This window comes from Ixodes scapularis, unplaced genomic scaffold (assembly GCF_016920785.2).
Source record: "Ixodes scapularis isolate PalLabHiFi unplaced genomic scaffold, ASM1692078v2 PGA_scaffold11__112_contigs__length_91849675, whole genome shotgun sequence".
NCBI classification, from domain to species: domain Eukaryota; kingdom Metazoa; phylum Arthropoda; class Arachnida; order Ixodida; family Ixodidae; genus Ixodes; species Ixodes scapularis.
This window is the reverse complement of record NW_024609837.1, coordinates 28,033,264-28,046,075: the sequence shown is the minus strand read 5'-3', so window position 1 is coordinate 28,046,075 and position 12,812 is coordinate 28,033,264. Positions and strand designations below refer to the sequence as shown.

Genomic DNA, 12,812 nt, shown 5'->3' with positions numbered 1-12,812 from the left:
AGAATCGACTGTACCGTTCAATCGACACAAATTCACTTATAGGCGGATAAGTAATTGGTCGGTCAATTCATGCGTGAACGTAAACGTAACTCTGTTGTTTACTCTGGTTCGATCAACGCGGAGATATGGAGTCCGGGCGTACGTCTCTCTCGCCTACACGCGTCCCTTGTTGCATTGATATATACGCCATTACGCGCCGAAGGGAACATTCATTAACTTTAGGGGTACTCTGTTTCACTTTAAGTCCGACCTCAACCGACGCTATGGCTCAATGAATCGTGACGTGACGTGACGTCATGGCGCATTCGCTGTGCGTGGTTGGTTCATGGTCCGCGGTATAGCAAACGCACAAAGGCGACGAGCGGCGTGACGGTGCACTTTTGGTGCTGCTTGATTGGCCGCATTGAATTGAAGCGTGGGTTGCTGTCGTACCTTAAAAGCAACATCTTTTAGATAAGAAAGCCCAAGTGGCGAAGTTTCTTGGCGTGAGTTAGAAAGGACGCCGTACACGCAGGGATTTGCCACCACTGCGGCGTCAGCGGTCGGTTCGGCTGGTGCTCGGGTTCTCACTGATTGGGCACCGACTGACTGATTGAACCGATTGGAGTTCTAGCCGAATGCTGACGCAGCACTTTGTGTCCAATGGGTGCTCCGCGATGGCCTTTCAAATTGACGCGAGAAAACATTGGGTATTCGTTCCCAGTTAGCACCACGGGGGCACAAGAATTAAAGAAAGAGTAAAGACACTCAGGGACAACAGCAGACAACACAGTTCTTTCGACATAGTAAGGAACATTTAGTGATGATTCCTTCCATACTTTTAAGGTGAAAGCCTCACTTGTCTCATTAGGTGAAAAGTTGTCGCCGTTGTCCCCGAAGGATGGTCATAAAACTACGTCATCAAGCAGGCGCCTCAGAAATAAATACAAAGAAAAGCACAGCCACGCCGCTGCCTCGTCATAGTAGCCGGCGGGCGCTCTCAAGGTCAAAGTGCACGCGCTTCAGAAATAAAACTCAAAGAAAAGCACAGCAACGCAGATGCTTTGTCACGGAAGCCGTCGTGAAGCAGGCCAGGTTCGCCACGCCTGCGCAGTGGGGGAGTGATTTCACCGCCGGAGCGCCATTTGCAAAAGAACGACGCGGCGCGCTGCTTGTGAGAATGCGTTGCGTGTAGGAATGCTCTGGCATTCCTACACGTAAGCAGTCTTAGGTCTCTTTGGCGAGTTTTTTTTTTATTGTATTTTCACCAACCCGCTTTGTGCTTTTTGTATAACTTGACACCAGCTTGGTAATCCTAGGGGTCTACCTTAGGCCTAATACGGTTTTGCTCTAAAGCGCGAAACACATGTACGACGAAACCGTCCGATCCGACGCCCGACCGCGCAATACGACGGTCGGAGGCGAGGGTTTTCCACGCTCTCCGATGCTACGAAAACCCTCTCCCCCTAAAGTCATTCCGGCAGTCCGCACGTCGGATCGGTACCAGACATTAGTCAAAGCTTGCCACGTATAAACCGAAGAAACAGCTGTAAAGTCAAAATCTGGAAATTGTTTGACGATTTAGGCCCAATAGTTGCCTCATGAAAACCGAACAATCGGAAGTGAAGCTTAATGTTGACACTTTGTTTGGCAATATAAGCCCAAAGATACCATATGTGAGCTATGCTATTGATAGTGAAGCTTAACTTTTGCACTTATCTGGCGAACTAGGGCCAAGATACCCAAAGTCTGGCCACTTTAAGACTTTTTAAGATCCTCCGTTCCCAGAGAGTGACCATAATCTGGTCCAAAGGACTTTGCTATCTGGGAAGATTTTATTTGTATCTAAGAGGTGTTGCCTAAAAGGAAACGGAGCACAACAGAAAGACATGAATGCACTCTTCAAAACCACAAGTTGTCACCTACAGACGCCAGAACACGTGCACCTCGAAACACTTAAACGAGGTTGGAGGTAAAGTGGCCGATATGTTGACTTTCATATCAGCAAATTTGAAGGCATCTTTTAATAATAATGATACTTTATTAATTCGTTTTAATGTCTTAAACAATAATGTATAAGCGAAAAGACGGTGAGAGTGCAGGCGAGCTGGTGGTAGCTAATCATGTCGTATTACACCTGAGACTGCGGTGGAAGAAATCGGAATAACTTTCTGTAGAAGGAACAGACACAGAGAACGTCTCAATCTTTTTGAGACGTTCTTTGTGTCTGTTCCTTCTACTGAAAGTTCTTCCGATTTCTTCCACCGCAGTCTCAGGTGTAATACGACATGAATGTATAAGCCTTCTTATTTGAAGGCTTTATAGTACCTGGCATTGCGAGGGCGACAGAGAATCAGTGCGTCAGGTAATATTGTCTCGATTACGTTGCTAGTAAGTTCTCAGCTAGTCCTAAATTTCTGCTACCAGGTTGTTTACTTGTTGTTTTGTTTCTTTGGACGCTTAGGCACGAGGAGCAACCCGTCCAAGATCTCCCAGACGGAGCCCGAGTTCGCGGAGCCCATCCAGAATATCACCGTGCCCGCCGGACGTAAGGTTACTCTGGCCTGCGTGGTGGACAACCTCAACAACTACAGGGTGAGTCAGACTGCTCCTAATATAGTGTAGAACACCAAGGCAGCACGCCATAAAGAACGCTTAACTTGGACTATGTTTGGCGATCCCAACGGCCTAACTTTTTTTTTAAAGGTTTTTATGGTTTTGATTTTGCTCGGCAAACAATTTCCAAAGTGCCAGACGTGAGCCAAATATGGCACATATGAACCGAAGAACAAGTAGTGGAGCGTGCATTTTCGGCACTTGGTTTGGAAATTTAGGCCCAAGCTAGTCGCGCGAAACGGAATACCTAGAAGGGAAGCCTACCTTTTGCACTTATATGGCAATTAATGCCCCAAAGATGCCCGATGACAGACAAACTACTAGCATTGTAGCCTAAATTTGTTCACTTTCTTGTCGGATTAGTGCCAAGATACCCAGACTGGCCAAAGAAAAGGTAAAGTTTCACTCTACCTCGGCGTCTTCGATTTTTTTTAAGGCCACAAAATTCGCAGACAAAATTACAGGAGCGCACTTATGCCCACGTTCCACTAGAGTGACAAACAAAAACCACCAACACGGACAAGCCTCTAACACATGCAGCATGCTCGCGATGGTACCTTTGGCAGACGTTTGATCGTTCGGTGCCCGCCAAGAAGGCACGAGTGATTGCAAGCCTGCCAACGATACCCTCGCGTGCATGATGCGTGTGTTAATAACCTCCTCTATACTCGTAACACCTGGCGCTCCGACGACGGAGCCATAGAGTGGCCGGTCGCAGATTGGGAGCGTGAGGATCTGGTAGCAGAGAGCATTTCTTGGGGAACTTGGTCGTCAGCCCAAAGCTTTTGCAGCGGCGAGGACCCGGAACATGGTTTTCAAACCCGACGAGAAACAAAGAGGTAGCGCGAGGAACGCGAGAAGCACGATCGGACATTTAATCGCTCGGGAGAAGTATGTTTAGGCGTCTCGCCGCAGCGGGGCGCCCGTCACGTGGCTCTTCTCTCATCATTGTTTTCCGCTCTACCTTTTCAAATTCGGCGGTCATTTCTCGTGGTGATCTTCCAGGCGTTTTCAGTATAGAGGAGGCTATGTTATGTTTGAGCGTAGCATCCTTCAGTCTACGAAGCATATCAAATCGCTAAAGAATCTGGTTTGAGGCTTGTCGCTGTCGGTTGTTTCTGTATGTCGCTCTAGTGAGACTCGGACATTAAGGTTCGCCCTTAAGATTGAAACGCAATAGCTAAGCTTATAAACCCCAGCTTGTTCCCGAGCCGTGAAGATGTGACTGCGTAACCTTACTAAAAAAAAAAACAAAAAAAAAAAACAGACAAAAAAAGTGTCTCTGTTGCTTAGTCGTTAGTGTGTCTGACTCTCAGCCGAAGGGTCGTGAGCTCGAATTCCGACTTCTCCTAAAATTGTCCAATTCTTTTCTCTTAGCCACATGAATTACTTTATAAAGTAAAATTATTTGAGACAGGAGGGGAACCTTAATTTGCATTACATGTCACGTTTTAATAACTTTCATTTCACGAGTGACGTCACGTTTCCCGTGAGCGTTGTGAGCGGATTGAAATCCCCGCGCGTGGTCTTGTGGCTGTGACGTCACGATCTTATCGACCAACCTTGGATTTTTGCCATCCAAACGCCACCGAGGCCGGCTTTTCTGCAACACGAGCTCTTGAAAGCTATCTCGTTTAAATCCCATATTTCCCCCCCAAAGACCGCGCTACCTGGGTTGCACTTTGTTGCGTGGTCTAGTAAAGGCCGACAGACATAGGACGTAGTCTCGACAAATTTACGCGCGTTTAATGGGCGTAATCACGGGATTTGACGGGCGCTTTTTTCACAGAAGGGAAGAGGGAAAGGTCGCCAAAGCACACACGACGCTTTTCGTCGACGTCTCCTCGGCGTTTGGTGCAGTGTAGCCCGAATCGTGCCTTTCATGAGAGGAGGACACATGTAGATAAGCTGCTATATTATTGCGTTCCGCGAGGAGACAGAAACACCTGAATGTTAATAAGCAATCAAAGCCTAATTTGCTTACACCTGTTTGAAAAATGTTCGTTGCAACCGTCAAGTTGCCAAAAACTCCCGGCAGGAGGACGGCCGCGATCTCTGCTCAAAACGCTTCCTTTTGTAATTCTTTTCACATCGCCCGCAACATCGATGGTATTTTTTTTCTGTCCCAGTCGTTCATCGCTTGTTCCAAAGAGATATAGCGATTTCGTACAGTTCGCCGATAAACCGGCGACCGCGACAAGCGAGCTCCCATTTCAGCGGCCGAGTCAAGCCAGCCAGCCGGCCGCATAGCTAGCCAAGCCGATTCTCGAGCAACTTCCGGCTGTCAACTCGGGAGCTGATTGGCCGGCACCGCGCCGTGCGCTTCCGGATACGCCACGCCGAAATACGCCGATGCGCCGAGATCTGTCTCGGTCGGATCGCCGAATACGCGCGTATTTACGCCAACCGAGGAATCGCTCGTCCCGACGCCCGCTGTACGTCGGGATTACGCCCGCCAGAACGCCCGCAAATACGTCGCAAATACGCCCTATGTGGTTCGGGCTTAATACGGGTTTTTTGAGACACCCGAAAAGCGTCACGCGTTCAAACTAACGTTGGCACGCTGCAGCTGGCGTATCGGACACTCATATTGCAAACTTGGAAATAATTTCACTTGATAATTTTAACTGCAGACGCTTATATTATGAACGGCCTTTGCACTTGGGTGCATCTCTGTACGTACGTTAGATAATGTAAAAAAAAACAAAAAAAACCTAAAGTGTTTTGAAATTATTGTGAACGTTGTGGTAGTGTAATCGAATGGTGTTAGATGAACACATTGCAAATTGCGAGCAATCTAAACGCAAATGGTTTTTATATATTTTAATTTATTTAATTTAAAGTAAGTGTACTATAGACGCATAGAGCACTAACCTGAGGCGTGCACATGCTTTTGTAGGAAATCTACGTGGCGAATCTACGCACTTGATATTGTACGCGCTCGCTAGAGCCGACTCCTAATTTAACAAACATCGAACAATGCCTCGCTTGACTTCTATGATACGTCTTAAGTGTAACGACTTTATGTCCAGCATCATCTTATATTTATATATATATTATATATATATATATATTTTTTTTTTTGCTACGCGTAATTTACCAAACTATATTCTAAAATCCCGAATACATGTTTAACTTCAAACATTAGGTATTCAAGTCAAACTCCATTCAAAGCAGCCATTTTACTGCACAATGTAGACAAGTACCTGCGACGCTTAGGGAAGATTTCATGCACTTTCATGCGTGGGCTTAATGATTGCTTTTAGGCTTAAACTTAGCACACTCTTTAGTTTTTACCAAGAGCACACCAAATTGAAACTCGATGCTTCGTGATGACAGGTTGCAGCACAAAACTTAACAAAGGCGCTTTGTTTTTGTCAATTAACTCGCCGAGTTTAGTTGTATTAAAAATAAAAAAAATGCACAAAATAAAATGGGATTGTATATTTTGTCCCATGAACTCAAATCGTTTTCAGCCACTTTCGCGCCTATTTCTTTCACGTCAGCGGTGTAGGAATTGATTGGGCCAAAGGGATCGTTATCGTAAGAGAACTTTCCGCTCGTAAAGGAGACCCGTGTCTCAATGGGAGGTAAAAATAAAATAATAGAAATATATAAAAGTATAACGGAGCCACGGCGACCGCAGACATAGAAGTTTATGACGGTTTCCAAGACTATAGGCTGTCCTCAAACTACAAATCCGTCTATAGTTCCTCCAAAGAAAGCCCATGCCGGCTCCCACGAGACCGAGACGGAGAGACTCAAATACGCTAAAAAATAATCGTGATAGTAATGACAACGATAAAAGAATAAAAACCCCAACAAGTATCGTCTCCCTCTACCGGTGAACAATCAATATCTTGACCGGATATCCAGCGGAAACGAGACCAAAGCCACATATCGCTCGCAGACCAAGTGAAGCAAGAAAACCAGTTTGTGTCATCGATTGCGGCCAGTCTCATAAAAACGCACCTCCAGACGCGCGTGCACGCACGCACGCACGCACGCACGCACGCACGCACGCACAAAGCTCGGTGCCAAGGCCAAAGACTGGACCCATTCGCGGAGCTTTTGTGTCGCTTTCAAAGACGAAGCAAAAAAAAAAATGGATGGGCTTTTTCCAGGCTGACCCAAATTGAACAGGGCCCGTTCGCAATTGGAAAGCATTTGATGGGGAGTGGTAAAATCATCTTGAAGCGAAAGCGACCCCTTTGCTCATTTATGAACGCGCGACCAGCGGCTGCGATAGAAGGGCCAGTAAAACATTGGCTGCAAGATGTCTAAAATGAAGTTCATTTCTTTTTTTTTGTGGGGACAAAGTCGATGAAAAAGGAAAGAGAAAGGGGGGGGGGGGGGGTTGCTGCTTAAAAAAAGAAAGGTCCTAACCTTGATGAGGGTGGAATATTTCGCCGGGTTTTTGGCGACAAAAGCGGAGTAAATCGAACGGATGAGGTTTTTGATTGTTCCTTGCATTTGGCTTGTTTTTGGGACTCGGCTCTAATATGTTGCTGTTTTTTCTTGATTCCCAGTGTCGTTGCGCGTGCGTCGAGTGGGTCATTGACGTATATGATGGCCGTTTTAGAGCCGCAAGTTCAACGATCGCGTTTTCGTTTTGAAGAGTCGACAGATTGTTATGCTCTTGTAGCTGACTTGGCAAAATAGAGACATTTGAAGTAAATGAGAGGTTAGCGAAGAAATGAAGCCAGTGTTTGCTGCTGATGGCGGAATGCCAGTCATTGCAGCGGCCTACGAAGCAGATAACCGCATCATAAGGTAATGAAAAGGCTGCAAAAATGTATAATTGTATACATCTGTAAGTAAACATAGGTACACAATTTTTTTTTTGCACACACACACAAAAAAGTAGAATCACATTGTAGAATCTATACATATAAAGGGTATTTTTTTGTTGGAAACGTAAACCGTTCAACTTTTGGAGGAACTTTGGAGCGTGGTACTGAAGTGGGCAACCAAGGCGCCATGTTATTTTGCGGCCTCTGTTCTGGACAACTATTTTTGGTGTTCAGAAAACAAGGTAGTGAAATTCTTTTTTATTTTTTGTTCGTAGTAGTATAAAGCGAAGAGCGTAATTTATATCTAACATCCTCATGCCTATGACACCCGCCAGTCAAAGCACCTTACAATTAGAGCTTCCTAACAAAAAGTAGGTGTAGCAAAGGCTGTGTGTTTCATCGTAATCGGTTAATAGACCTTAGATGGATGAATGGATGGATGGATGAGGCTGAACCCATTGAATCGGACGGCGACTTGCGCCACCTAACTAGTCTTTTTTGATTCTTAACATTTATTTAACATGGAGTAATATATTTAGATATTTTGTTTTACACTACGCACGATTCGTATGATGGAGGCGCCCCTATGCAGCCTGTTGTGTTCCGCCCTACGGGTGGCCCGGAAGTGATTACAAAAATATTCATACTTTCCTCGACCTATGCAACCAGTCCCATAATCTCTTCTTGGTTATCTTCACCTTCCCTATGTCTATTTTGCCCTCACTATCGCTAAATCCCAGTGCGCTCCTTACGTTACTCGGCTCCTCAGATACTACAGGTTGATTTTTGTTACAGTAGAGTATCAAGTGCTCAAGCGTCTCCTCCACCTCTCCACAAACTCCACACACACCGTGCCTAGTTCTTGGTATCTAGCTCTATACACGTTTTTATGTACGGCTAACGGCTCTATAAACGTTTTCAAGGAATCGGATTATGGACGCGCCCAAGCGCGTCCCAACGGAGCAATATGGCGGCAGCCTGAGGCCGTACTTGCAATCGTGTACATGTCTTAGTCCACTACACTCCCGTAATCGCCTCGAACAACCAGGATGTCCCCCTAGAATTGTCGAAGATGGGATTCTCAGTAATGTCCTTAAACGATCTGTAAATTTCCAAGGCCAATTTAGTCTGCATTTTCAGTTTTTTTAACTCCCTTCTTAACCTTTATTTTTTTCATCCGCCTCCATGCCATTGCTCATATATTTATATGTAAGTTTTCTAGTCCAATTTTCTTTTTCATTTTGTATCGACGTTTCTTATGTGTCAATAGCAAAGAACTCTTCGTGCCCATCGTTGTGCCTCTATTTCTTTTAGCCAATCCGCAAATTTGATCTTACTGCTACAGCTTCCCTGCCCTGGAATCAGGATTTCCCCATATCGCCATGTACAACTTGGTTCGGTGTTTTACCTCGTGCTCTCAGAGACAACCTACCTACTCCAAGTTGTTTTATTTCTAACCTTGTCTGGACGTCCAGTTGTATGCACAAAACTACATTTCCAAAAGTCAGGCTCGGGACCATAACTCCTTTCCAGATATCTCTCACGCCCTCATACCTGTTATAGTTCCACAGTGATTTATTTTTTATTACAGCTACAGTTTTGTTGCTTTTACTAGTTACACATTCTGCATGTTCATTGAGTATTCTATACCCTGTTAATCTATTCTCTTCGATACTTGTACTTATCGACTCGCGGAACCTCTAATCATTGTATATTCAGCTCTACGATTCCGTCATCATTGAACACCATGACCGCGGATTTGTCACTACTGATTCTAAGCCCTCCGCGCCACATCTATTGATTAAAGACTGAAGCTCTATGCTGCTATCGACCGTTCGCACTATAATATATAGCATACATCATACTTGGTAATGACTGTTTGATGTTTTGATTTTACTTGTCGTACGAAAGGTCAAACCCAAGAATGTTTTTTCCAAATTTTTTTTTATAATCCTTGGAGATACAACATGAACAACAATGGCGACAAAGGAGATCGCTGTCTAAGACCTTGTTTTATCTCTATTGGTTTTGTTCTCTTTCCTTCCTATGTTTTAGTACCATGTGATTTCTGAAAACATCCTTCAAAATTTTCAATATTCCACCGTCTAAGCCCCTCATTATGTTCCACAAATTGCCTTGAATGACGTCACAAGCCCCTTGATATCTCAGAATGCTAACCAGAGTGGTCTACCTTCCTTTTCTGCTACCTCGATACGCTCTGTTAACAAAAATAAATTGTCCTCCAACCTTTTATTCTTTTCCGAACCCATTTTGTAGCTCTCCGAGCACATGCTCATTTTGTACCAATGCCCGCATTCTGTCCTTGATAATCTGCATTGCCACCCTGTAGGCTAATCATGTTACTGTTATGGGACGATAGTTACTTATGTCAGCTTTGTTCACCTTTCCTTATGTATTAAACTCATTCTAAATAGCCTACATAGTTATGAGGAAGCTCTCTTTATGATAATGCTACTTACTGCTTTCCTTAATGCATCCTTAGATTTGAGTCCTAACTGTTTTATCAACTTTATTTGCACACCATCTGCACCTGCTGATGTACTCGTTGGAACTCTCCGTTCTGCCCCTTCTCATTATTTTTTACGATAGCCTCAACGTCACTACTTGAACTATGCTCCGCTGCTGAGGCGGCGTTACCTATGTATCCTTGCTGCTTAAACTTATCTGTCATTACTGTCTCTATACATGCTATTGCCTCATTCCTTCCAGGTTGATTAACCTCAGGCATGACAATATACTTTCGCTCTGACTTTGTTTTATGACTTAGTGCATTCAAGTGGTTCCAAAACGTCCTGGCTCCCTTTCTATCTTTTCTATTTTCTTTAGACAGCCCCCATTGCAACCCTTCCCTTTGAATCTTTTTATTAACCAAGCAAGATGCCTCCCTAGAGTGTTTCTATTTTTATTGAATCTATCCCACTTTTTGTTTACCTCACATTTCGGTTCTCTATTTCACTTAGAATATCTGTTCTTTCTGAAAGCTTCTTGGCGTTTCTCTATTGCATTTTTACGTCATCATTCCACCAGTTCTTAAGTTTCCGTTTTCGTTTTTCACCTTTTTTATTGCACACTTTAAACGGCTTTTGTTTGAATAGCTTAGATAGTTTGGTGAAACTCCAATTAGTTTGAGTATCCCCAGGAATTATCTTCTCTATTTATTTAAGGACTATATACAACTGATTATTTGTATAAATTGCTTGGTCTGGTTGTTTGTCTTGATCTGTCCCTGCGTTTTCTTCCCTAGTAAAACTAAGCTTAATTCATGTTACATAATTACCGAGGCTTGTTGAACCCTCTTCATCTATTTTCACTGTCTGTAGCCTGGTATACATTCTACTTACCATCAGTTTGTAATTTATCATAGAATACTAACTATCCATTTCCCATTTTATTAGGCTGTCGCACTTCTCACCGGTATTGCATAAACATAAGTCATGTCTTTCACACATCTCCAAAAGCATGTTTCCTGTTGAATTGGTGTACCCATCCAGGTCCTCTAAATGGGCATTCATGCCCCCTAGAATAGGGGTCATGCCCATGAATGCCCTAAACGGGCATTCGTGCCCCTAGAGCTTCGTGATGTTCTCCTAATTCAATAATGTCTTTTGAAATGCATTCTACCAAAATACTGTTCTCCTCTTTAGCATTTACTCCTGTCCAGAGGTACGCAACTCTAAGGATAGCCTGTTCCTCTGCTAAAGCCCTTATTAGTCATAAATGTTCCGTGAATTCACTGATTTTATGCCCATTTGCATCTTTTTCTAAAAAGACGCTTCGATTCCGCCTCCTTTCCCGCCGCTTTCCGTTCTATTGCATTGTTCCCACACATAATCAGGATGGCAAGGAAGTTGCTCCGGGTCTCTAAGATGCGTTTCAACTAGCCCATATATCATTAAATCCTCCTGTCTTAGTTGCTTTTATTTCTCCTCTCATTTTAACCTGTTCCTACCTTCCTGTGTGTTTATGTATGCTAGATCTGCTCTACCTTTGCATTTAAGTCTCTTTCGCTTGCACTTTCTATGTCGCGTACTCTTTGGCACTTTTCTTAGTTCAACTTTACCTACACAGGAGCCCTCAAGGCTCAGGGACCCCCCAAAAATTCTACAACATGGCGTACAATCTCATCCTCTTTCGTGCTAGCTGTGGCTCCACTGTAGTGAATGCCCCATGCAAAAAGATTTTAGCGAGCCTTATTCAACACCATGTTTACTTCCAATACTTCGTACTGAATACGCCGAAAAACATGAGCCATCTCACCAGTTGGCTTCGGCGCTGGCAAAGGCCTGGGCGCGAAAGCGTTGTTAAGAAAAACCCTTCGCTCGCACAAGCACTTGCGCAGAAAAAGAGCTTTCGAAAACCAGGCACCCCCGCCCGTGCCCTTTCCGACACTCAAAAACAAATTTCGAGTTGATGTGTGCGTCCGCCATGTTTGTTGCAGCGAGAAACCAGCGACCGCCGGGGCGGTTAGCACGCACATGTGCCAGAAGAGCGTAAAACAATTCTCACCCTTAGCTCGAAGGTGTGGGGGACGATTGACGGCGGCGAGCAGTAGGCCTCGACTGCTACCGACAACGCTACGAATTGATGAACAGCAGAGGAATCTCGACGCAACAAAGGTGGCAGGGCACAGTGTTGCCAGATCTTCGATCAATTTAGCAAATGATCTATAAAAACCAATTTTTTTTTAAAATTTACATTTAATTCCTAAAAAGTCTTGGCTATCGGGTATTACACGAAGGTCCTTACGTCATCTGATACTTTTTTCATAGCTAGCTTCGAATTTTGGGCAAAAATGAAGTGTGTAAAACCCGCCGTCGGTTCGAAAGGATTCCTTTGCTGGTCTGGACCAAAGACAAACATTGCGACGTTGACCGGTCATGTGGGAGATAAACAGCTCTCTGGTTGCGACTGACGTGTTGTGGAACGCAAGGAGCTGAAATTAGGATGGTAAGGAAGACTTCAAGTGCTGTGTGCTAAAGAAAAAAAAATCAATCTGGCAGTTTAGTGCTGTGAGCAAGGTAACAAGAAAAAGCTTTAGGTTCACTGACCCATGTCTTGTAGAAAACATGGTGCAGATTAAGCTTTTTGCTACACCTGGACTACCTCAAAAATAAAAAAAATGAAAGCACTAAATATCCTAAATATTTATTTTCGTGCAATTTGGTATTATACGGTTCTAATTTAAATATATCTTAATTTTTTGTTACTCACTTTCTTTCTCGTTTATATTTGAAAGTATAGCTCTGAGCGCAACGAGATATACATTTAGGGCGTCTGGTTTGAACAGAGCTGCCGTGGGGTCTGGCTTCGGCAATCAGGCTCTGTTGAAACACTTCGAAGGGCTGCTTTCGCTGCGGCGTTTGCTTTAGTTTTAGTATTTGTTTTTATTCAATTTTACGTGCG

The 12,812-nt window shown here is 44.1% G+C and overlaps 1 protein-coding gene across 1 annotated transcript in view; it reads left to right on the top strand.

The window, feature by feature from the left end:
- The first annotated feature begins 2,267 nt into the window (after positions 1 to 2,267).
- LOC8034317 (lachesin) overlaps positions 2,268 to 12,812 on the top strand; it is a 116,879-nt gene continuing 106,334 nt past the window's right edge. Inside the window, exons 1-2 of the mRNA XM_040205659.3 lie at positions 2,268 to 2,273; positions 2,407 to 2,574. Of these exons, the coding sequence (XP_040061593.3) occupies positions 2,268 to 2,273; positions 2,407 to 2,574 (174 nt within the window). The remainder of the gene's footprint in view (positions 2,274 to 2,406; positions 2,575 to 12,812) is intronic.